This window comes from Desmodus rotundus, chromosome 9 (assembly GCF_022682495.2).
Source record: "Desmodus rotundus isolate HL8 chromosome 9, HLdesRot8A.1, whole genome shotgun sequence".
Lineage (NCBI taxonomy): Eukaryota > Metazoa > Chordata > Mammalia > Chiroptera > Phyllostomidae > Desmodus > Desmodus rotundus.
Window position 1 is genome coordinate 107004993 of NC_071395.1, and position 22438 is coordinate 107027430.

The 22438-nt window shown below is 57.0% G+C and overlaps 2 protein-coding genes across 7 annotated transcripts in view; one reads left to right on the forward strand and one right to left on the reverse strand.

The window, feature by feature from the left end:
- The first annotated feature begins 2177 nt into the window (after positions 1–2177).
- On the forward strand, positions 2178–6433 carry G6PC3 (glucose-6-phosphatase catalytic subunit 3). The gene is made up of 6 exons (XM_024553874.3): positions 2178–2537; positions 4321–4427; positions 4843–4933; positions 5117–5235; positions 5425–5566; positions 5811–6433. Exons 1-6 carry the CDS (start codon positions 2320–2322, stop codon positions 6172–6174), a joined length of 1041 nt encoding a protein of 346 aa, XP_024409642.2. The 5' UTR covers positions 2178–2319; the 3' UTR covers positions 6175–6433.
- A 1965-nt stretch (positions 6434–8398) lies between these two features.
- Positions 8399–22438, reverse strand: part of HDAC5 (histone deacetylase 5) — a 34379-nt gene continuing 20339 nt past the window's right edge. For all 6 annotated transcript variants that reach the window (XM_053910885.1, XM_053910884.1, XM_053910882.1 and 3 more), the window contains 24 exons: positions 19227–19486; positions 18987–19128; positions 18772–18886; positions 18362–18492; positions 18086–18232; positions 17885–17997; positions 17438–17569; positions 16992–17214; positions 15821–16032; positions 15268–15555; positions 14430–14595; positions 13499–13632; positions 13023–13143; positions 12481–12530; positions 12249–12356; positions 11774–11829; positions 11546–11633; positions 10460–10579; positions 10109–10206; positions 9823–9941; positions 9182–9315; positions 8894–8978; positions 8600–8765; positions 8399–8520 (listed from right to left, as the gene is read on the reverse strand). In XM_053910885.1, coding sequence (XP_053766860.1) covers positions 8481–8520; positions 8600–8765; positions 8894–8978; positions 9182–9315; positions 9823–9941; positions 10109–10206; positions 10460–10579; positions 11546–11633; positions 11774–11829; positions 12249–12356; positions 12481–12530; positions 13023–13143; positions 13499–13632; positions 14430–14595; positions 15268–15555; positions 15821–16032; positions 16992–17214; positions 17438–17569; positions 17885–17997; positions 18086–18232; positions 18362–18492; positions 18772–18886; positions 18987–19128; positions 19227–19486 — 3248 coding nt within the window. In that variant the 3' untranslated portion in view covers positions 8399–8480. The remainder of the gene's footprint in view (positions 8521–8599; positions 8766–8893; positions 8979–9181; positions 9316–9822; positions 9942–10108; positions 10207–10459; positions 10580–11545; positions 11634–11773; positions 11830–12248; positions 12357–12480; positions 12531–13022; positions 13144–13498; positions 13633–14429; positions 14596–15267; positions 15556–15820; positions 16033–16991; positions 17215–17437; positions 17570–17884; positions 17998–18085; positions 18233–18361; positions 18493–18771; positions 18887–18986; positions 19129–19226; positions 19487–22438) is intronic.

Here is a 22438-nt window from a genome sequence, read left to right on the forward strand (position 1 = left end):
AAGCTAAACTTGTCCAGGGTCTCACAACTAGCAAGGATTTGGTCTCCCTGTTTCCAAAAACGGTGCTATTTACTATACTACATCAGATAATACTTCACAGAGTAATTAGGAGGTTAAATGAGGTAAAGTGTATCAACGCATGGCATGTCGTAGATAGATAAGTGGCAATTATTCTATGATCACTTGTCACCCTTGGAACTCAGAGTGCTTCTCCATCTCAGTCCTGTCTTGCCATCTTCTACAGAAAGCCAGGCAAAGAGCAGGAGCAAGGAGCAGTGGTAGTGACAAAGTGTGCCTTGGGGCAAGAGTTTGGGGCCCACCCATAGCATATGTAAGTACTATGTAGATTAATTTTTAAGCCCTATCATCACCAATTGCCATCCCTAACCTACCTACCCTCCCTCCACCCCCCATATAGAAATTCTGAAGCCTCATGTATGAGTAACAAAAGGTTGACCTTTCTCTAGACCAGAGGGAGGCAAAGAGCCAGCCCTGGTACCACTTAACCTGAACAAAATTCAGAAGTGCCTCCTTGCCCTGCAAGAGACATCAACTTCCTAATATTGGGTGTATGTTGTTAGCACAATCATTTAGTAGGAATAAACATGATGACCTTTCATACTTGAGTTTATTCAGAGATCTTTCATGGCAGGCCCCCATAACAAGTCATATGTAAGTGCCTCTCCACTTTTTAAATGGCATTGTGATTATAGGTTTTCATATATAACTGCCAGGCACGGTTAGGAAAGGCTTCCTGGAGGAAGTGAAAAATTTGAGACCTGAAGGAAAGGTAGAGAAAGAGAGCGTTCCCATGCAGAAGAAACAGCGTGTGCCAGGACACCTAAGATGAGAGTTTGGTGATTTCAAGGAATATAAAGTAGCTCCAAAATACTATGAAATGGAGTTTAGGGGTAGTCTGTCAAAGGTTGTCTGGCTAGAACCCAGAGCAAGTTTTCAAGGACAGAAAATTTAGTCTTTAACCCTGACTGGCATGGCTCAGTTGGTTGAGTGTTGTCTCACAAAGCGAAGGGTCGCTAGTTTGATTCCTGGTCAGGGCACATGCCTGGGTTGTGGACTGGGTCCTTGGCTTGGGCGATTGATGTTTCTGTCCCTCTTTCCCCTTTCCTTCCTCTCTCTCTAAAAATAAATAAAATCTTGGGGGGAAAAAAGAAAGAAAATTTAGGCTTTCTCCATTGGGCAATTGAAAAACATTTATCAAGTGCGTGAAATGATTTACATCCAGCTTGCCTTTCTCACAACTTTTGAATTCATGAAGTTCATCTCTTTCCAAGAAGAATCCAGATTTACATCCTCATTTTCATCCATCCATCAGAAAACTCTCCAAGAACAAAGTTGCTCGAGGTAAGGAACTGAACAGTCACTTCAGCAGTCTCCTGCCTCACCCTGCTCTGCCTCTATGCAGGGCCTCGCCCAGAATAGCGGAGGTTTCTATTTTCTGGGTGTGTTCCTCCATAAGATTATTCCAAATTTGGTAGGGGCGTGTGCCCCTTTTCTTCCAACACACCTATTATCTCCTGGTTTATCTGCTCCGCGGGGTTTTGGAAGACAAAGGGATGCAAGGAAGAGAGGGCTAGGCAAGCCTAGAGCTGGTGGTGTGACTTAGGCCGTCCTGCGAGTGAGAATTTGCAAGGCTTTAGGAAAGACTCCTCACAATCAAAAGGCTTGTCTGTGAGCCTCCAAATCAATAGTGGATGAGTTCGGGCAGGAGAGTTTAGGGTTTGGGAAGGAAGGCACGGTCTGTCTAGTGGTGTGTACTGGCTTCTCCGTGGAGGACGTGTCCGTAGCCCCCTCTCCAAGAGATGTCAGGATATATTTGGAGGGTAGCAGTACTGAAGGGGGAAGGTCCGATCTGGAAGGAATCCCGGCCCTGGAAATTACACATCCATCTTCGCAGCAGCAAAGCAGGGACGCTGAGCGTGCTGCAGACCCTGAGGTTAGTCCACCCCTTCACCCAGAACAGCAGCAGTAGCCACTTCTACGCCCGAAGCCCACGTGCCAGCAACAGCGGCCACGTGGAGATTTGCGGAAACGCCTTCGTAAAGATTTGTCCCCTGCGCTGCCCAGTAGAGAGGAAGGCCGAAGAAGAGAACTGGAGGAAACGGTACCGGTAAGAACTAGGCTCGCGGGAACCTGGGACTGCTGGGGGCGGGGCGGGGTGGGGCGGGGCTTGAGCTGGCTGCTGGCGGGAAAGGTGGGGCCTGGGTTTCGCCAGGGTGGGCTTTGGAGGGCAGTGAGTAGTCACATCCTTGTCGCCCGGACTCCTCGGCTTCTACCCTAGAGAAAAACCCCTGGGTCGCCATGGAGTCCACGCTGGGCGTGGGCATCGCGATGGCCGAGGCGCTACAGAATCAGCTGCCCTGGCTGGAGAAAGTGTGGCTCTGGGTCACCTTTCTGGGCGATCCCAAGAGCCTCTTTCTGTTCTACTTCCCTGCGGCCTACTATGCCTCTCGCCGCGTGGGCATCGCGGTGCTCTGGATCAGCCTCATCTCCGAGTGGCTCAACCTCGTCTTCAAGTGGTGAGATAGCGAAGCCCTCCTGCATCCTGCTCCCCCACCCTCAAGGGCCCTGAGTCCTGTGTGAACCCTGATCTTCCAGCAGGTGCCTCAAAGGCCTGGATGTCCCCCACCCCCCACCAGTGAACCCCATGGCCTTAGGACTTCCCATCTTGGATTCAGACCTCAGACTCCCTATCTACTCCTTAGACCTGTGTTTCCCAAAAGGCCCTTATCAGAAATCACCTAAGGGGCATGTTTAAAATGCAAATACCACATCCCACCTAAAACAGTGATTTAGAAACTCCAGGGGAGGGACTGGGAATCTAAATTTTCACAAGTACATATGGTGACTCAAATAGCCTGTAGTCCTGCTTCTCAACTTACTTTCATTCATCTATTCATTCATTTGACACTTTTTAAGAAGCATGCTTTGTGCCAGGCTTCATGCTATCTGCTAAAGTCAGAGAAGGCTTGCATGTTACAGTGTGGTCCCCAGAACATGACCAGCAGTATAGGAAGCACGTAAAAACTTGAAGAAATGTAGAACCTCAGGCCCAGGGCCAGAACTACAGTATCAGAATCTGCATTTTAACAAGAACCCCGGGTGATCCGTGTGTAAAGTCTGCAAAGCCTTGGGCTCAAGCATTGCCTTCCGGGGAGAATACTTCCTCTTCTGTTCCCCTTCATTCGCTAATAGTAGGGTCTTCACACAGACTTAGAATAGCAATACCAGGCAAGCGGGTGGGGCCCTTGGGACTTATCTCTGTGCCACCTTGGGTGCACCTCAACCCCTGTTGCCAGATCCCCAGCCTGGCGGAGGGAAGGGAGGCTCAAAGGAGACACATGGGCTGGAATGACTTGCTGAAAAATGGAATCAGAGTTACCTTCCCTTCTACTCTCCTCTGCAAGACTTTCACCCCTACTGTAAACGGGAAAAGAGTTGTCTAATAATTGTCTTCTAATTGTCCTTTCCTTTTTGTTCTCCCTCTGAGTCTGTATAAGCCTCCTTCTCTAGCCCTGTTCCTCTAAGAGTCAGATCACCCCCTTAGGTACACACTCTTAATGCCCCCCATTTGCCAAAACCCCCATTTATTTGCTACGTCTGTATTGAGCACCTGGTTGGGGTGAGAACAGGCTCAGTTTTTGGTAGAGAGAAGCAGTTCCTTCTGTACTTCCTCCCCAGCACTTGATTTTCTGCCAGCCTCTCTTCTGCTCTCCCACCTCTTCTCTCTCTGGCCAGAGCAGCCTCTTCGTTGTGATTTCCCAGGGTCCAGCCACGCACCTCCTAGGCCAGGAAATTTGAACTTTTTGTCCTCCTCAGTCTTTCTCAGCCTCCTCGGTCCATTCCCCACTCCCGTTTTCAGACGTAAGCAGCTTACCTAAGTAGTAATTCAGGTGTAGATAATTCAGGCTGGAATTTGGGAAATGGAGAGAGGAGAAGCAGGAGGCTCTGGGAGGAGCCTAGTGAGAGGTCCTGGGCTCTCTTTGGATTAGAAGAGCAGAGCTGGTCCTACAGTGGGAGGAGTAAGAGGAGGACTTTTGAGCATCTCAGAGCGTGCATGCACACACTCACACACACCCCAACGCCAACCATGATCTCTTACCTCTCTATCACTTTCTAAAAGACAAGTGTGCTTTCTCCTATTCCAGGGTAAAAATCTATGGCAAAGTAACGCCACAGAGTGGGACTGCCTTTCTGACTCCGCCTTGCAGGCCCTCCAGAGTACTCCCAGGTGCTCTTCTGCCCCTCTCCTGTATCCCTGGACCTGTGTGCGCATATCGTCTTGCTTCTGTTCTCTTTTAGGTTTCTTTTTGGGGACAGGCCTTTTTGGTGGGTCCATGAGTCTGGGTACTACAGCCAGGCCCCAGCCCAGGTTCACCAGTTCCCCTCTTCTTGTGAAACTGGTCCAGGTGAGAAGCCTCAAACCTCCCTTTCCCGGTATGGTTAGGATTTGGGTGAGTGTTTCAGAGTACTTTTCAGCCAGGGTTGCCCAACCAGAGGCCCAGCCTCACAGTTACTAAAACGGAGGACAAAGAAACCCCAGGAAGAACGAGTTGAATTCTGGGAGGAGAGCGCCCATACTCTACCAGTGTGCCAGCTGCCCACCTGGTTTAGAGTACAGCCAAGAGACACAGGTCAAGGTAGAAGCCTGAGAGCAGTGGCCTCAGGAAGAGGCAAAGAAAGCTTCAAGGCAGAGGGAGCTACGGACCAGTGCTGAGGGAAGGCTGTCTTCTAGCCAGGGGCAGGTGGCTATGTTGAGCTGCCACCTGGGGCATCTGGGTCCTGCCCCCATCCTCTCACCACAAGCTTCTCTGTCCCCCACAGGCAGCCCTTCTGGACACTGCATGATCACAGGAGCGGCCCTCTGGCCTATAATGACAGCCATCTCTTCCCAGGTGGCTACTCGTGCCCACAGGTACACCTGGGCCCAAGTGGTCCCCTGGTCTGGGGAGGGCAGGGGCAGTGGTACCCTGGACCTGAAAGACCCAGCAACAGAACAGCTTGGGAGTTGGAATTCTGGGGACCCTGGGCACTTGTGCTGTGGGAAGCCGAGCTGTGTCTGGACATCCCCTGGACCATTTGCCTCTGTTCTTTGTAGCCGTTGGGTGAGGATGATGCCAAGCCTGGCTTACTGCACCTTCTTACTGGCTGTCGGGCTGTCCCGGATCTTCCTCTTAGCACATTTCCCTCACCAAGTGTTGGCCGGCCTGATAACTGGTGAGCGACTGGGACGACAGGACAGGCCCAGAGGGCGCTGTCGGCAGTGGGAGGACCAGTCTAGGGTCTTCCCATAGTACACCCAACCCCAAGGCTCCCCTTATGTCTGTGTTCTGCCAAGCTGCATTGTCGCTCTGAGGGGGTCATGTCCCCAAACTCCTTGAAGCTGCTGTCATCCCACTCCCCCAGGTGCTGTCCTGGGCTGGCTGATGGCCCCCTGGGTGCCCATGGAACGGGAGCTAAGCTTCTATGGGCTAACCTCACTGGCCCTCTTGCTGGGTGCCAGCCTCATCTACTGGACCCTCTTTACACTGGGCCTGGATCTTTCATGGTGAGTCCTGCTTTGAAGCTTGGGTAGGCTGGGCCTGCCCTGCCTCACTTTACTTAGCCTGGGGGGGGGGGGGGGGTCTCTGGTTCATTGTAGCTAAAAAAAAGGACACACTATGTGTTCACAAACACAGACTGTCCTGGGGTCTCAGCAGAATACGGGGGTAGACCCCAAAGGAGGTGAGAGCCATCGGCTCTCTAGGGCCTAGGGGCACGTCTCTCCTGGCAAAGACTCTTCTTGCCCACAGGTCCATCCGCCTGGCTTCCAAGTGGTGTGAGCGACCAGAGTGGGTGCACATGGACAGCCGACCCTTTGCCTCCCTGAGCCGTGATTCAGGGGCCGCCCTGGGCCTGGGCATCGCCCTGCACTCTCCCTGCTATGCCCAGGTACGGCGAGCATACATGGGAAAGGGCCAGAAGATAGCCTGCCTTGTGCTGGCCATGGGGCTGCTGGGCCCCCTGGATTGGCTGGGCCACCCCCCTCAGATCAGCCTTTTCTACATCTTCAATTTCCTCAAATATACCTTCTGGCCATGCCTGGTCCTGGCCCTCGTGCCCTGGGTGGTGCTCACGTTCAGTGCCCAGGAAGCACCACCCATCCGCTCTTCCTGACTTCAGATGCCTCCTACAGAGCCACTGCTCCAGGAGGCAGCCCCAACCCCTTCCATCCCCCCAAAAGGCCCTGCTTATCTTCAGTTTCCCACTTTTTCCACCACCTGTCTTAGCCCCAAAGAAGGGCCTTCTCTCCCCCAGAAAGGTTGATCCTCCTCCCTTCCCTTCAAAGTCCCCAAAAAGCAGACAGCAGCAAGCCCAGTGGGTTCCTACAACACTGTGAGGGGCTGAGTGGCCCCAATAAAGCCCTTGAACACTTGCGGACTTTCTTGCCTGTTGTGTCTCCAGTGAACTTGCCCGAGTGTGTGCAGGTAGAATCGTGGCCGGGCTGCCTGTTCTCCACCCCCTGCAGCCCTGTTTCCGCAGAGGCAGTGTCAAAGGAGAGGGGAGGGCTATAAACTCAGTCGAGACCTTCGTCCCTGAGTACCATGACACATAGGCCACGTGACTGGTCCCATATGGTGCTGTGGCTACTACATTCAGTGAAAGCTTGTCTTTAACCTACTGGACAGATATTCACCCCCTCCCACCCTAGACTCCTGTTTCCTTAGTTGGGTAGTTCAGGGGCTGGAGAGTAGTTTTTAGTTTTGTCTTTTTGTTTGTTTGTTTGTTTTGGGGGGGGTCAAGAGGGTAAATAAGAATCTCTACTCCATTTGGGAGCCCAGAGAACAGAGACACTGGCCCCAGAAGGCACTGCCAGAAACAAATTTATTTATGCAAGGACACACAATGGAATGGGTTACAAAATGCTTAACTGAACACTGTATCCAGGGAGACAAAGCAAGGAGTGGGTTTACATGGGAACCAGACCAGCCACGGGAAGATGGAGGGTAAGGGGTCTAGAGCTGGAGCCCAGCACAGGAGGCCTGACATGCTGAGCCAAGCCCAGCCCCAGCCCCAGCCCGCAGGAGGGTCTAGTACACACTAACAACACGCAAGACACAGGCGCACAATGAACTGATGATGGCGGGACTCTTGCCCCTCCCCTGGCTCCCTCAGCCCTGCTCAGGCCCCCATTAGGGTAATAAATATGTAAACAGATTGGTGGGGCCCTGGGGATGGGGTGATAAAGTGTATGTGGTGTTGGAAGGAGGAGGAAGGAAGACTCGGCCCCCTAGGAACCACGTCCCATCTTTGGTTTCCCACAGGCTGAACAGCATTCCCTAGAAGTCTGTGGGCCCCCAGCCTCAGAAATAGGGCTAGGCTAGGTTCCTGGGAAAGAGCAAGGGTGGAACCCCCTCCTGGTCTTAGCTCCCTCAGGCTGGTGGCCAGCTAAGGAAGCCCAGGAATGGAAGCTCCAGCTAAAGGCAGACTCCTGGGTTTCTGGGTTCTGGCCCTGCCCCTCCCACAGCCCCCCATCCCTAGGCTTCAAAGCAAAAGGTCCCAGGAGGGATGGGGGTGGGCCACTGACCCTTCTTGCAGTGTGCTGGGTGACTGGGGAAATCTGGTCCTGAACAGCAGGGGCATTCTCACCAGCCTGAAGCACCCCCTTGCAGGGACCACTTCCCTGCTCCCACACCCCCAGTGTGTGCCAGCAGAGGGGCAGGGAGGCCAACAGGGTAAGGTAGAAAGCAGGCCTTGATCTGTGGCTCCCCCAGGCCTCTGAGAATCCAGAAGTCCAGCCCCACCCTCCCCACCCTCTCCAGCCCCTGGAAGGAGAAATAGGCCCTGAGGAATATAAAGCAGACAGGCCTGCCCACATCCTAGGGCACAGGCCTTCCCTTTGGTGCTGAGGCCAGGAGGGAGGGGGAGAAAGAAGTCTGTGCAGAGATGGGGAAGACAACAGAGGGGAAAAAAAGATGGGGAGTCATCAGGCAGGAGCCCACCTCCCCTCCACTCTACATCCTAGACTGTAGAGGGACCCTCCAGAACCTCCCAAGGCTAGAGGGGAGGAGGGTGAAATTAAGGCAATTCCCCCCAAGTCAGCTGAATCCAAGGCACCGAACTTCCTGTTCCCTCCTCACTCAGGCCAACTCCAGAACCAGAAGGTACTACTGGGCCCCCATGCCCACCTTGAGCTGGCCCAGGCTCCAAGGGGTAAAAGGACAGAATTCGGGAAACTGAGTATGAGATACAACGTAGGGGAGAGGCTGCCAAGGGGACCCCCACACTATACAGAGGGAGCAAACTTCTAGAGCTGAGGTGTGGGCCGCAAGGGAGGGGGCCTGAGACAGCTTAGAGGAGCAGAAGGGGTGAGGCTGAGAGACCCACACGGCACACGTCGTTGAATGTGTGACTTTTTGTTTTTAATAGAAAAAATAAACAAAATCACAATGATGAAGCCCAGAGGGATGGGGGCCAGGGTATCACAGGGCAGGCTCCTGCTCCATAGGCTCCTCTGCTGGCCTGTGGGGACAAGCACAGGGAGGGGCGTTGAGTGGGTTCCCCAGCTTGGGAGAGGGCAGAGAGGCGGGAGGAACCTCACCTGGGGCTGTGCTCCCTGGCTGCAGCAGCCTGGGCCTGTTCAGCCCCTACCGACAGCAAGGCCATGGCGCTCACAGTCTCGGCCTCCTCCACCTCACCTGCCTGGGCCTCCCGCAGGGAACGACCCAGGCCAGCGGCAAACCTCTGCACGCAACTCCAGTGTTTGCCTGTGGGTGCGAAAGGAGCAGGGGATCAGAGCGGACAGAAGCCCCTATGTGTACATGCCCAGCCCTGGTGCACCTTTAAGGCCCACCCCCTCGGCAAGGTCTGAGCCCCTCCACCTGCCCCCACACACTCTGGATCTCGATGACTTTCTCTAGCGTGGCCACTGCGTTGATGTTGGGCTTCTGCTGTAAGACTGTCTCGTCCAAGGGCTGCAGCTGGCGAGGGAAAGAAGAGAAGGCTTAGGGTGGGGAACGAGTGGCGCCTGCCGCTTTGCCCACCTCATTCAGCCTCAGACACCTCATGACGACCTTCCCAGGGACCCTCAGTGCTGCTTGACCAAGGAGGGAGCCCTCCCCCACAGCCCCTCAGCCCCTGGCCTACTGGCCCACATCCTCCTGCCTCTCCCTGCACCCCTCACCTCCACGCTGAGCAGAGCTGAGACACAGGCCTCAGAGGCATCACAGATGGCGGTCAAGTCATGGCCTCCCTCCAGGGCCAGCACCACCCGGCCCCCTGCCAATGTCATCAGCTGCCTGGTGAGGTGGCCAAAACCTTTAGGGATGAGTGAGGGGAGGTTAAATGGTTAAAAAATCAATTAGAGAAGGTAAGAAAAGAAAGAAATAGAAACAAGAGGTGGGACAGACAGCACAAAATAAGATGATAGATTTACACTCAAATATGGATACATGTATATTCATAATAAATTTAAGGTCAATGAACTAAATGCTCCATTAAAGACAAAACATAACAGACTGGCTAAAAAAATGCAATTACATGTTTTATAAGGACCAGCACTAAAACAGGAGGATCGACAAGCTCCATCCGTAAGACTCCGGGAGAAGATACAGCCTCTGCTACCCCCGACACCCTTTCCTCGCTAGCCCCTCAAGGCCAAGGTTGGCAGAGGGAGGTGGGGGGCACTGCCAGGGTGATTCCAAGTCTTGGGCCTGCCCCAGCTGTCCTTCCAACTGTGCAGCATCAGTCTATAACTGCTCCACACCCCCACTCAACCCCATCCTTACTGTTCCACAGCCTCCCTTAATCCCTCAGCAGGCTCACATCTGGCGGTGACAGAGTAGCCACCCAGCGGAGACAGGTGTCCCTCAACAGCATCAAACCCGGCGGAGACTAGGACCATGTCAGGTGAGAACTCGTGGGCAATGGGCATCACCACTGTCCTGCAAAGGGAGGGCCCAAGCTGACCCTGGCAGGAGGCTGAGCCAGGCCGAGCCCCACTGTGTCCCCCCGAGTCAACCCCATCCACCTACACCAAACTGAGTGGCTCTACCCTTCCCGAGGCAGGGCCCAGGGGCTCCCCCCCACCCCAGTCCCTCTCAGTCCCCACCTGAAGGCTGTTAGGTATTCCACGTCTCCGATGGGGGGGTCCACACCTCCCGTCCATGCCACGTTCACATTGTACCCCACGCCCGGCCCTCCGCCAACCTGGCAGTGTGGTGGGGGAGGGGTTATTCTCACTGCCTGGGGATCCCAGACGTTGCCCCGCCCTCAGCCCTGCCTCCAGCCCTCATTGGACTGACCTCTGCTGTGTGTGGAGGGGCAGCTGGCCCGCACGGTCCTCCCACTAGGAGCCTAGACTCCCCAGGTCCCAGCACCATGAAGGGCCTCCAGAACCTCCTGCCAGGTCTCATTCTGCTACCTCCCCGCGGGGCCCCATATTGAAGCCTAGCAGCTGTACCTCTTCAGGAGCTCCAGAGCCTGGAAAGAAGTTCCCATTGTCGTAGCGATGCAGGGAGATGTAGAGCACGGAGGGGTCGTTGTAGAACGCCTGCTGGGTGCCATTGCCGTGGTGAATGTCCTAGCGGGGTAGAACCACGGCGTCGGGAAAATGGTGCAGGCCCCGGACCAAAGGTCAAAACTCCACTTGTCCCCCACCCCAACCCCACGGTGAGCTCCGGGGGTGCAGCGCACCACTAGCTACGGGGCATCTGTGTTCTGCTCACAACAGCTGCGCCCCAAGCTTCTCTAACCAGGGTCTGTGCAAGGAAGACAAAGCCATGGCACGAAGGTGGCAACCCGCCCCCAGAGCCCGTTCTACGCAACAGGACGGAGGGCAGCGTTCCGGCTGGTGAGGAACTGAAAACAGATACGTTCTGAAGGAAAATCCAACATTAATCCGAGTTTTTAAGCCAAAGTTGGGCTTCGAAGAGATCTCATCCTTGAGGAGGAGGAGGAGGACTGCTCCTGGGGCTGCCCGGGCTCACAGGGAGGGGCGGAGGGGTGGCTAGAGCCCCCCTGCCAGGAGAGGCAGGTCTGAGAAGTGCAGCACAGGAGCAAGAGCGGACGTGTCAGGGCCAAAAGGCCTGATCTGAAGCCCAGCGCGGACACCCCGAGCTAAGCAACCTCAGTTTGGAAAGTCACCTGACACCTCAGTGTCCCCATTGACAGAAATGGGCATCCTGACTCTTCCTGCGCAAGGTGGCCATGAGCAGCACCGCAGGTCCTGTCCGCAGTCAGCCCCCAGCGGGAAGGGACTCTAGCAATGGTGGTATCTGCCTCTGCTGATCAAGGCAGGAAGTCCCCTCAGCGGCTTGGGGCCACAGGGTGGGGGCCAAGGTGGACTGGGGGCTAAAACTGCTTTTGGGCCTCCTAGTGAGGAGGGAGCCACATGGAAACGGAGGGCTGGGCTAATGCTCCAGGAGAAGGGTGTAAGGTAAAGCGATCAGGCCTGGCCTCCGTGAGGGCACCTGAGGAAGAGGGTGCAAGGCTGGGTGGGGGCTTCCTGAAGGTTGACCGTGGCTGGCCCCAGCAGCCCACCGCTTACCCAGTCCACGATGAGAACCTTGCCCACGTTCAGCTTCTGCTGCAAGAGTTTGGTTGTGATGGCTACAGAGTTGAAGAAGCAGAATCCCCTGCGGGGAGGGAAGAAAAAGGGCAGGGAGTTCAGCCTTGGCAGCAGTTTGCTCTGTGAGCAAGATCACCTGGCTGAGAGGGAGGAGGGGTGAGGAGGGGTGAGGACGGTGGGTCTGGTGCGGGGCTGGGTGGCACTCACATGGCTGTGGATTCCTCAGCGTGGTGTCCTGGGGGCCGGATGATGGCAAACCCATTCTGAAGAGGTACAGACAGAGGTACAGAGACAGGAGACAGGCAGGCAAGGTGGTCACAGAAGGGTGGATGCAAAAGGACAGAGGCGGAAGCCAGGCAGGAAAGAAAACACAGGTCAGAAGCACATATCACACACACACCTACAGAAATGCCAGCCATGGGCCACATGGGCAGACAGGCCGACGCATCCGTGGCCTTGAGATACCCACGAGAGCCCCAAGCATTATGAAACTTTGTCAGTCCCTCTTTACCCCTCATCCCCCAGCTGCCCCAGAACTGTTCACCTCCTCCCGACTCTGGCACCTGAGTTGAAGTGGCAAAGGCCTGTGCCTTACTGAAGGGAAAGCTAAGGCTGCCCACCCTCCCCTCCTCAGGGTGCAGGACCAGCCCAAGCGGTGCCGAGGCCCCTTGCACACACTCACCTTGAGCTCTCCAGCCGCCACCTTGAAAGCGAGCTCCACCAGGCAGCCCACTGCCATGCGCACAGCACTGGAGGAGTGCATCTCATTCCATACAGTGTCGCTGTCCACCTACAGGGGGAGGGCAAGAATGGGGGTAGGCACCTGGACAGCCAGCACCTGTGTTGGGCAGGAAAGGAGGAGCCAGAACTGGGAGAGCCGTCCACCCACCCCCACTGGCAGTCGCCCTGCTCACCCCGATGCCCCCACAGGGCAGCATGGCGTACATCTTCTGGCTGATGGGGCCTGCGGGGAAGAGAAAGAGAGCTGTTCTGGAAGTTGCCTCCACTGCCGGGGCTGTAGGTTGCATCTGCAGAGGGCAGTAAGCTCAGTCACAGAATAAGAAGACTAGACCCAAGCGCAGGACAGGCTTCTGCAGCCCACAGCAGTTGGGAGGTGTCTGTCCCCTGTTCTGGGGAGACGGCAGGGAGAAAGGGTCAGGATAGGTTGGGGAGAAGAGCAAAACACACCCCATCACCAAGCCTGACTTGTCACCTCCCATCCTCCAATGCGCCCCTCCAATGCAGCAGTGTGCTCTGATCATGTCATCGTCTACGTGAATGGCGCCCCCTGGAAGTGTGTGATGTGGGCACTGTGCCAACTCTGCCATGGGATGACCTGCGCTCATCAGGACCCATCTGCCTACCCTGGCCGGGCAGCTGTCTTGACAGCCTCCTATCCCACCCAGGCAGCGGACAAGGACTGGTCCGCACCCTGCCCATCAGCCTGCCGACTCACCAAGCAACTTCTTGCTGTCCAGCTTCTGTCGGTTGAGGGGGCTGGTCCCATAGAGCAGGGTGTGGTATTCGGAGTGCACCGTCTGAATCTCGTCCAGTGTGGCTTTGCGACCCCGGATCCGCTGGCAGGGGAGATCAGAAGAGTGACACTGAAGGGCCAGCTCTCCCTGATACCTAGAGCCTCTCTCTGCACCACAGCCGTGGCACATGGAACCAGTTCTGGCCTCAGGAGATCCTAAGGTTTTTGAGAAAGCATGCCCTGGCCACCCAGGGACCCCAGTGCAGGACTCTTCCCCCATTCCACTGGGGGCCATGGTGGAAACAGGCTGCAAAGGATGGATGTCAGAGGTGGCTGGGGGGATGGGCCCTGAGGTCAGGGATTGACCAGAGACACAAGGAAAGGCTTCACCAACAGGGAGACACAAAGGCCTTCACGGGGTCTGAGTCGGGGGCTGGAGGAAGGAGGGGCTCCCTTACCTCGCACTTGCTAAGCAGGCCAGTCTCCTGCAGCCGGGACCAGATGCTCTGGATCCGGCCGGCATGCTCGGGATGCACGTGTGTGTTCCCACACATGCACTGGTGCTTCAACATGAACGTGTCGTAAACCACGCCTGAGCCAGAGACACACCCGTCAGCCAGCTCTGCTCTGGGCCACGCCACAGCATGGCCATCGCAACCCCCAGTAGAGCTCACTGAGCTCTTCTTTCCATCCCACCTGGCCCAAGCACCTCCTCACGGCCCCCTCAGCCACCCTCCCACACACCTGCCCCTCTTCTCTCCCAAAATTTCTTCCTCCGTTACTGCCTGTCCAAACCTCCCTGGCTCCTCAAGACTCAACCAGACTTCCGGGGACACCCCTACCAGTTTTGATCTCTGCCCACCGTGCTCCCAATACTGTACCCTCACAGCACATCCTCCTTTCCTCACTCCTGTCACAGCCATGGTGTGCTGGGCCCCCTACCCCTCCCAACCCCCCAGGGAGATGAAACCGTCCTCAGGCATCTGCGGCCCCCTCAGAGCCCAGCACAGGTCAGCTGTACATGGAAGAGCTTTCTGGAGTGGACAGAGACCTCACTCTTGACCTCCCAGAGAGACAAGGGGAAGCTCGAAGGGCAGGACCCAACTGAGACAGTGAGCTTCCCCACGCACTGGAGGTGCGTGTGGTGATGGTGGTCCCTCAGCAGTGCTGGAGGAGGGCCCTGAAAAGGATGCCGCCCTCACCATGGCAGGCGGCTGTGGCGCACAGGGAGAGGACGAAGGCCTGTTCTCCCTCCCTTCTGGGCACTCTGAGGGGCCCTGGCGAGCCCTTAAGGGCAGGGACTCTGTCTCTTCATGATTCCCGCCGGGCTAACACCATGCACAGGCCCCTGGCACAAGGTGGAGGGACAGCGGCAGCGGTGGGGCCTACCTGTGGTGAAGAGGTGCTTAGTGAGTTGGTCTGGGGGGCTTTTCATGCCCCCAGGAGCAGCAGGTGAGGACTGGGTTCGGCCCAGGGCCTGGTGGGACACAGTGGACAGGCTGAGGGGTGCCTGGTATACTTGCAGTGGCTGCAGCTGCTGGGCATCTGAGAACACCTGGGAAGGAGGAGAGTGTGAGGGAGCCTGGGTGAGGCTTAGCCTGAGATGGAGTGAGGACAGGTGCCCTGGGGCCTCGGGAGGGAGGCCAATCCAGCCCTCTAGGTCTCCTCTTCCCCCCTCCCCCTTCCAGGAACAGAAGCCACTCCAGCCTTTGATGTCTCCACCCCTGAGGAGATGGGGAGGGATGGGGGGACAGTACTGAGTCATGCCAGAGTAGCATTGAGGTAAGAGGGACGGGGGTGTGGGAGGGGGTGGGATGAGTCAGGCCTGGAGGGCTCAGCTGTGTCCGCAATGAATGAAGTGTGTGCTAGGCACAGGGCAGACTGTAGTAACCGTGTGGGGGGAGGGTGTACACACGCACACACGTACGCACCGGGACCAACGCACAACCCACCCTAGGCAAGCAGAAACGCAGGCACAGCCACGGGCGTGAGCAAACAGGCGGGGGCAGTCACAGACGCAGGGAGGGGCTGACAGACAGCTCTGGGACCAACAGAAGCAGCGCCCTCCCTTTCACAGCCCCTGGTCTCTTTTCTACTCCCCTTTTGCTCTCTTCAGAAAGCTGCCCCTGCACACCTGGGCAGTGCAGACCGGGCAGAGGGAAAGGCAAAGGTGGGAAGGAGGGGAGAGGACAGAGGGGTGGGGGTCGAGGGCTGGGGGAGGGGGCACCTTTTTATAACCAGCACTGGACTCCTCCAAGTCAGGTCCCTCCTCAGCACCACTCTCGCCCTCCTCATTCTTGACCTGGATGCAGTCCTCCTCCTCCTCCTCCTCTTCCTCCTCCCCTTCCTCCTCCTCCAGGTCTTCCTGCGTGCTCTCACTCTCCGTGGAGCCTTCTCGGGGTATGGTGAGGGCTCCCTCCCCCAGCAAGGCCTCCTGCTGCTCTGTCAGCTCCTCTTCTGTCTCCTCGGGGTGGGTGGTGGGCTGTCGTGGCAGCTCCCCAGTCTTCGTGAGGATCTGAGAGCAGAGCAGAGGGAGCGCGTCAGCTGGGAGGGGGCGCGGCCATGCAGCCTGTGGCCCAGGAAGGTCAATCCTTCCCTCTCCTCTCCCTGCAGCCACCCAGCCCATACAGAGCTATGCAAATTAGAAAAAGGTAAGGTGGCTCCTCTGAGCAGATGCGGCAGGCACCGGGGAAGGGCCTGGGGTGTCAGCCCCCTCTCCCCTCCTGCCAACCTGGTCCTGACCCCAGCACAGCCCTGCACATTTGCTTTTCCCAGCTTACCTTGCCCAGCTGCAGCTGTTGCTGCTTCTGCTTCTCCAGGAACTGCTGGTGCTGCTGCTGCATGACCAGCTGCTGCAGGGCCTGGGGGCTCTGGGGTAGTGGTGAGGACTGAGTGCGGCTCAGGGGCCGATGCCTCGGGAGTTTGCCCACCGTCCGCATGCTGGTAGCCACTCGTTCACCCGTCACCAGTGGGGACTGCCCATGGAGCGGTACTGTGGGGTGCAGGAAGGGGAGGAGCAACCATCATTATCAAGCCCCCCCATCCCATCCCAAGACTCCCCCCCTCCTAAAACACCACCACCTACCTACCCATGAAAAACTGTGGAGGGGCCTGGATCACCCTGTCCCCAAACTTCAGCTCCATTCTTCCTCCACCCCATAAGTGAACAGTCTCACGACTCAGAGCCACCGCCTTCAGCAAGCCCTCCTGGATTCTCCATTCTCTCCCTTCGATTCACGTATATTTGCACATACAGTCTCAGGCCCTCCATGTGAGTGAAGAGTGACTAGTTCTCTCCAATTACAACAAGACCTCCTTGATCATGGACATGGACCCCACCAGGCTGGGGAACCTGGGGGCCAGGATCCCGTGTCTTTCAAGCAGAACCTCTCCTGATGCCACTGGCTACTTAAGGACTGGCTGTCCACAGCTGTGCTGTCCATCCCCACAACCGCCAGCCACACGTGACTACTGAGCTCAGGCAATGCGGCCTGTCTAAACTGAGATGTCCTCAGCAGGAAATACACACAAATTTTAAGACAGTGTGAAACACCAAGTTAAACATCTCACTGATTGTTCTTTATATATTGATTATATGTTGAAATTATAACATTCTAGATATAGGGAGTTAAATGTTATTAAATTTAATTTCACCTGTACCTTCTTACACACTTTCATGTGGCTACTAGAAAATTTTGAACTATGCGTGTGGCTTGGACAGCGCTGCTGTGGAACGTGAGCCCCGTCCTGGCAGCAGATGTCGTGCAGAACAGCGCCTGGCACGCTGCAGGCACTCACTAAATCTGCAGACTGCGGAAGCAATCAATGATGCCATTGCCGGAAGCTATGACAAGGCTGGAAGTTATCCCTGGCTGCTTCTCCCCGATGGGCCTGCCTTGAGCCCCAGCAGGGGGACGCACCCGCTCCCTTGCTCGGCTCCTGCCCACTCACCAGCGATGAGGGTGCTCTGCTGCCGGGCCTGCTCCAGCAGCAGCACGTGCTGCAGCAGAGAGGCGTGCCCGTGGGGGCTCGCGTCGCCCTCCAGCGCCACGCCCAGCAGGCAGCCAGGAATAGAGGATGTGCTCATGAACTTGCCAGTCAGTGCGCCGCCCTGCCGCAGGGACTGGAGGGCCTGCCTCTCGGCCTCCTGCTGTGTCGACAGTTTGGGGGAGGCCTGGGATGGAGAGGGGAGACAGATGAGGGAGGGGCCTTACATTGCCCCCAGTCCTCCCAATCTTGGACCGGCATCCCTCAATTACCCTCTGGCCCCCTCCCAGCCCTGGGGTGAGCCACCTGATCTCTCTCAGGGCCTCAGGAGGACAAAAGCTCCAGCTGGGGACATCAAGGACCAAAGGACTCAACATCAGAGAGAAGACAGGGTATGTGCCCATACTTACAGTGAGGTGCGAGTTGGTGACAGTGACCGTGGCCTGCAGCCCTAGGGAGATGTTGGGCAGAGAGGGAGACGTGTAGAGGCTGAACTGGTTGGGGGAGCTCTCCAGAGGGAGGGCCCGGTGCTGGGGGAGCATCTGGGGAGCAGTCAGGAGAGACAGGCATGAGCACAGGCAAAAGGGGCCACCTGGGGCGGAGACTGAGGGCTCGGAAAGGCGCCCTGCTCCCCCCACCGAGCCCCACCTGGGGGAGGTGGGCTAAGAGTCACAGCCCTTCAGGGGCACTGTGGGGCATATCCCACTCCAGGGCAACGGGCCCCTCCAGGCTGTCTGTGTGGGAAGAGACCGCCCTGCTGGGCACTCTCAGCAAGACAGACAGGAAGGAGCCACTGTCCTTCTTCCAAGGGAAAAGGAACAGCCCTGGCCCTCCCCCCTGCCCTGGCAGCCCTGTACCTCGGTGGGGATGTTGGGGACTGAGCCAGTAAAGCCGTTCTCGGCGATGGTGCTGTGGGAGCTGTTGGGGGAGCTGGGGCCAGAGCCGGGCGCGCTGTTGCACAGTGACGACACTATGGGACAGGCAGCCATCAGCCGGGCCTGCCTAGAGCAGCCACTTCCCCCAGGCCCTCAGAACAGGGACAGGAAAGGAGTCCTTACCCCCAGGCCCGGCACCTGTGATCTCAACAGCTCTCTTTTTAAAGGTGCTGATGACAGTCCCATCCTTGCGGCGCAGGAGGGGACTGCTTCTCCGCTCAGCCACCTTCTGCTTTAGCCTCGAACGCACTTTCAAGTTGGGTTCAGAGGCTAGGGGGAAAGCAGCCGGGGCTCAGACAGGTCCGCACAGGTGGGCACACCGCAGCCTGGCCGCTCCACACACCCACCTCCACCTCCCAGGAGCCGTGTTCTGGGAGGCCAGGCTGGGCACGCACTCACCTGTTTTGCGGAGGGGGAAGTCATCACGGCTGTCATAGGGCCCAAGCAAAGGCAGTTTGTAGGAGGGAGGCGTCCCAGGGGGGCCACTCTGGGGAGGGGAACTCTGGTCCAAAGAAGCATGGTGGGCTCCCCTGGGGGGTTGGGGGGGCGGGGATAGAGACAGGTCTAAGTTATCACCTAGCCAGCTAGACCTGTCACCCAGCAGTCTACATTTATGAAATATCCACCAAATGAAGGGATTTAAAAAATGGATCTGGAGGAGAGAAGGGAGGTGAGAAACGAGGAGTAGGATTTCCTAGGAGACTGCAGGGCCCATATATGGTTTCAGGCCAGGAGCCCCTTTCCAGCCTACGGGCAGGCAGCCCCTGAGCAGGGCACCTCTGTGACCCACGCCCGCCAAGGACCATTACCAGCATTTGGGATGCTGCGGGAGGGAATGGTTGAGGCCGCCTGGCGTGGGCTCCTTTGACTTTGACAGGAGGAACTCCTGGAGCCTCAGCTTCACCTCAGTGCTGGCGATGGCACCTGCGAAACAGGGTACAGTTGGCCTGGGTGCTTGGGGCCACAGCCCGACCTAGGGGTTGGGCTGGGGTCCCAGCTGGCCCCAAGAGGCCCCAGGCCTTACTCTCTTTGCTCTTCTCCTTGTTCCGCAGAATGAGCAGCTGCTGCTCTAGCCGCTGCTTCTCCAGCTCTTCCTGCCGCTGCTGCTCCCGCTGCCGCTGCTGCTCCAGCTCCTGCTGCCTTTTGGCTGCCAACATCTGCTGCTGCTGCAGAGGCAAGCCGGGGGAAGGACGGGGAGACAGGGTGAGCAGGTCCAGGTGGGGGTCAAAGGTCTGGGTGGCCCCCCCACGCCCCCCTTGCTCACCTTGAGGTGCTTCTGCAGCTGGACCTCATGCTGCCGTGTCAGGTGGTCATGCTGTTTCTGAAACTCAGCGAATAGGAGCTGCTTCTGCAGCTGCTGCTGCTGCTTGAGTGCCAGGAGCTCCTGCTGCAGTTGCTGCTCCCGCAGCGCAGGGTCCACAGGACCTGCCAGAGCACCCCGCAGCTCCACTGGGCTGGGGCTGCCTCCACCCCCGCCTGCCATTGAGCTGGGCATGGCTCCTGGCAACACCGGCTTCACCTCCACTGTGAGGAGAGGAGACAGAAATGGGTCAGGAGGCCCTGGCCAGCTAGCTCAGTTGGTTAGGGCATCATCCCGATACGCCAAGGTTGTGGGCACGATCCCCGGTCAGGGCGCATACAGGGAACAACCAATAAACGCACAAATAAGTGGAACAACAAAGTGGTTTCTCTCTCATTCACCCCTTTCCTCTCTCTCTCTAAAGTCAATAAATAACTTTTTAATGCTTTTATTTATTTATTTTTTAGAGGGAAGGGAAGGAGAAAGAGAGGGAGAGAAACATCAATGAGTGGTTGCACCTCACATGCCCCCAACTGGGGACCTGGCCCGCAACTCAGGCATGTGCCCTGACCGGGAATTGAACTGGTAACCCTTTGGTTTGCAGGCCGGTGCTCAATCCACTGAGCTACACCAGCCAGGGCAATACATTTTTCTAACGTTTTTTTTAAAGGGATCAGGAGGCCTGATCCCAGACCCCACTAGGCTTTGGCAGCCATGCGGCACTCAGGGAGCTACCAGGCAGAACTACCAGACCACAGGAGCGTGGAGAGGTGGGAAGTCAAATCCCTTGCTGGGTGTACAACCCTCTGCCTTAATTAAGTGAGGTCAAAGCCATGAACTTCAATAGGAAACGATGCATAAGTGTGAAGCACACAGTACCTAAAAGATTGTGAGAGCTCAGTACACGCTATCGTCACTGCCAGTTAATGCCACCGGGTATTTTGTACGAATTACTTTACTGATGGGGGAAACTGAGGTTTTGAGAGGTTGAAGTAACATGACCAAAGACGAACAGCGAGTGACCAATGGGCCAGGATGCGAATCCCAATCCCATGCTTTCAACCACTGTCCCTGCTGTGCCTCCCCCGCACCTCTCACCACCACACACTCCTTGCCAAGAAGCCTGCACCAGAGGAGAAAATGAAGGACAGAAGTTGGTTCTAGAACTGATGGGGCTGGCAGCCATGGCTCTCAGTAAACCCCAGAGAGGCCTTTGGGGACCCTTTAGACATCCCTACCCCCTCCCATTTTCTCTTCCCCACACCAACTAAGGCAGAGCCAAATAGAGAGGCTATGGAAATGGGGGGTGGGGTGGGAGCAGGAGGCCTCAGGGAAAAGGGGTGCAGGGCTGCACCAAACCAGGGACAGGAGGGGGCTGGGAGTCAGACTCGCTTCCTTTGCTGGATTATCTCCTTTCAACAGTTTTATTGTAATTACCCTGCAAATGCCGCTATATATAGAGTGAGCCAAACAGCAGCTGTGCCTAAGGGGAGGAGGGAATGAGAGAATGGGAGGATAGGAGGGCACGCACAGAGAGGAGGTGGGAGGAGGAGACAGGAAAGGGAATCAGACAGGAAGAAGGGTAACAGCAAGGGGGGGCTGGAGCTGAGGCAGATCGCTCAGAACTCCGGTCTCAGGGACAACCCACTGGGAAGGGGAAAGGGGTCAAGGGGCCTGCTGGGTCCCAAGACCTTAGGTCCAGGCTCCCATGTGGACAACGGGCTGACAGGCCCCAGTGAGTGGCAAAAGGTTCCAATGGGAAGGATAGGTCTCGACCTCCTGATCCCTGTCCTCTGTCCTCTGGTCACTGAACGTCACTTCCCATCTCGGCTCTGTGGTTGCCAGGGCAAACACCACACCAGCGAGGAGTCCCAAACCCAGCCCACACCACACAAAGCCTCTGACGCCAGCAGGAAGGGGAAGGCAGGCTACCCACTGCCTGGGAAGGAGGAAGTGAGAAAGGCAAGGCCAGCCCGTTTTGTTTCTTTTCCATTTCTTTTTCCAAAGAAAGCCCTCATTCTCCTCAAACCAGCCCAGGGAGGCCACAGGGAGCTAGGAACACTCCTGTAGCAAGGGCCCACTCCAGCCCAGGCCTAGAGAAGAAAGGACCCCAACATCCTGAGGGTCTCCTGCCCCTGTGAACAGGCCTCAGCCCAGGCCCTCCCACCCCCAACCCCGCCACCCTCATCAGGAGTCCACAGAGAGCAGGGAGGGGGCGAAGGGCTGAGCTAAGGGAGGCCCCCACACCCTGTGCAATCTATGGGCCTAGATCTCTCCAGGGAGCCTACACTGAAAAAGTGTCACCAAGGCAGGGGTTAGGTGTGCTGAAGGCCAAGGCCATGCTACCCTCCTGCCTGAATATGGCCTCTAGGACCTGCTGGGGGTGGGATGGTGAAGACTGAGCAGAATGTCTCTCTCAGTCGCCACCAGCTCCCTCTCCACACAGCACTGCTGGGCACATTCCTCTGTGGTTTGCCCGCCAGCCACACTGACGACTCTGCGGCCAGGAGGCCAGAGCCACATCTGCAGGAGTGGCCAGATGTGGCCAAGAGGGTGGAGCCACACACACATACACACACTCTCTCTCTCTCCCCCCTCCCCTTGCCTTCCCCCCACTCTCTCTCACCCACTTTTGCTCCTAACTCATGTTCTATCCCAGCACCAGGAAATTGCAAAGGGTCTTTCTGGAGGTGGTCAGCACCATCCAGGGTGCAAAGCAGGGTGGCAGCCAAGAGCCAGCAGCCAGCCTTGGGGCTCCCCAGCCCTGGAAACGCTCGAGGCCCCAAGCTGGCTGGACAGTTATCTGTTCCTAGGAAAGCCTGGCTTGTCCCGAGGCACTGCCATCGCTCAGCCAAGAGGTGGACAGACTTAACCTGCTGCTCCCAGCAATGCCAGGGCTATGGGAGCCAATGCTGGCCTGCCCACCCAGGGAAGGGCAGGGGCCTGAGCACTCCGGGTTCCCAGCAGGTAATCCTGCTCTGGATGGAGCTGCCACCAGCAGAGCTGGCTTCCTTTGCAGGAGCCCCGCAGAGAGGGCATTGGTTTCAGAGAGGGGAATCTCCCACCAGGGCTCCCTCACAGCTGCCACCACCACCGAGACGCTAGGCTCTGTGCAGCAGTGAGGACCGCAGTCCTACTGGTGTGCAGGTGGTGGGGCAGCCGGTGGGCTCCACCAC

What these genes read in the sequence shown, in the direction of transcription:
- G6PC3 (XM_024553874.3), top strand. Translation starts at nt 2,320, where the DNA reads ATGGAGTCCACGCTGGGCGTGGGCATCGCGATGGCCGAGGCGCTACAG. An exon ending in CTCAACCTCGTCTTCAAGTG is followed by an intron (nt 2,538 to 4,320) that starts GTGAGATAGCGA and finishes GTTCTCTTTTAG; the next exon opens with GTTTCTTTTTGGGGACAGGC. An exon ending in GTGGCTACTCGTGCCCACAG is followed by an intron (nt 4,934 to 5,116) that starts GTACACCTGGGC and finishes TGTTCTTTGTAG; the next exon opens with CCGTTGGGTGAGGATGATGC.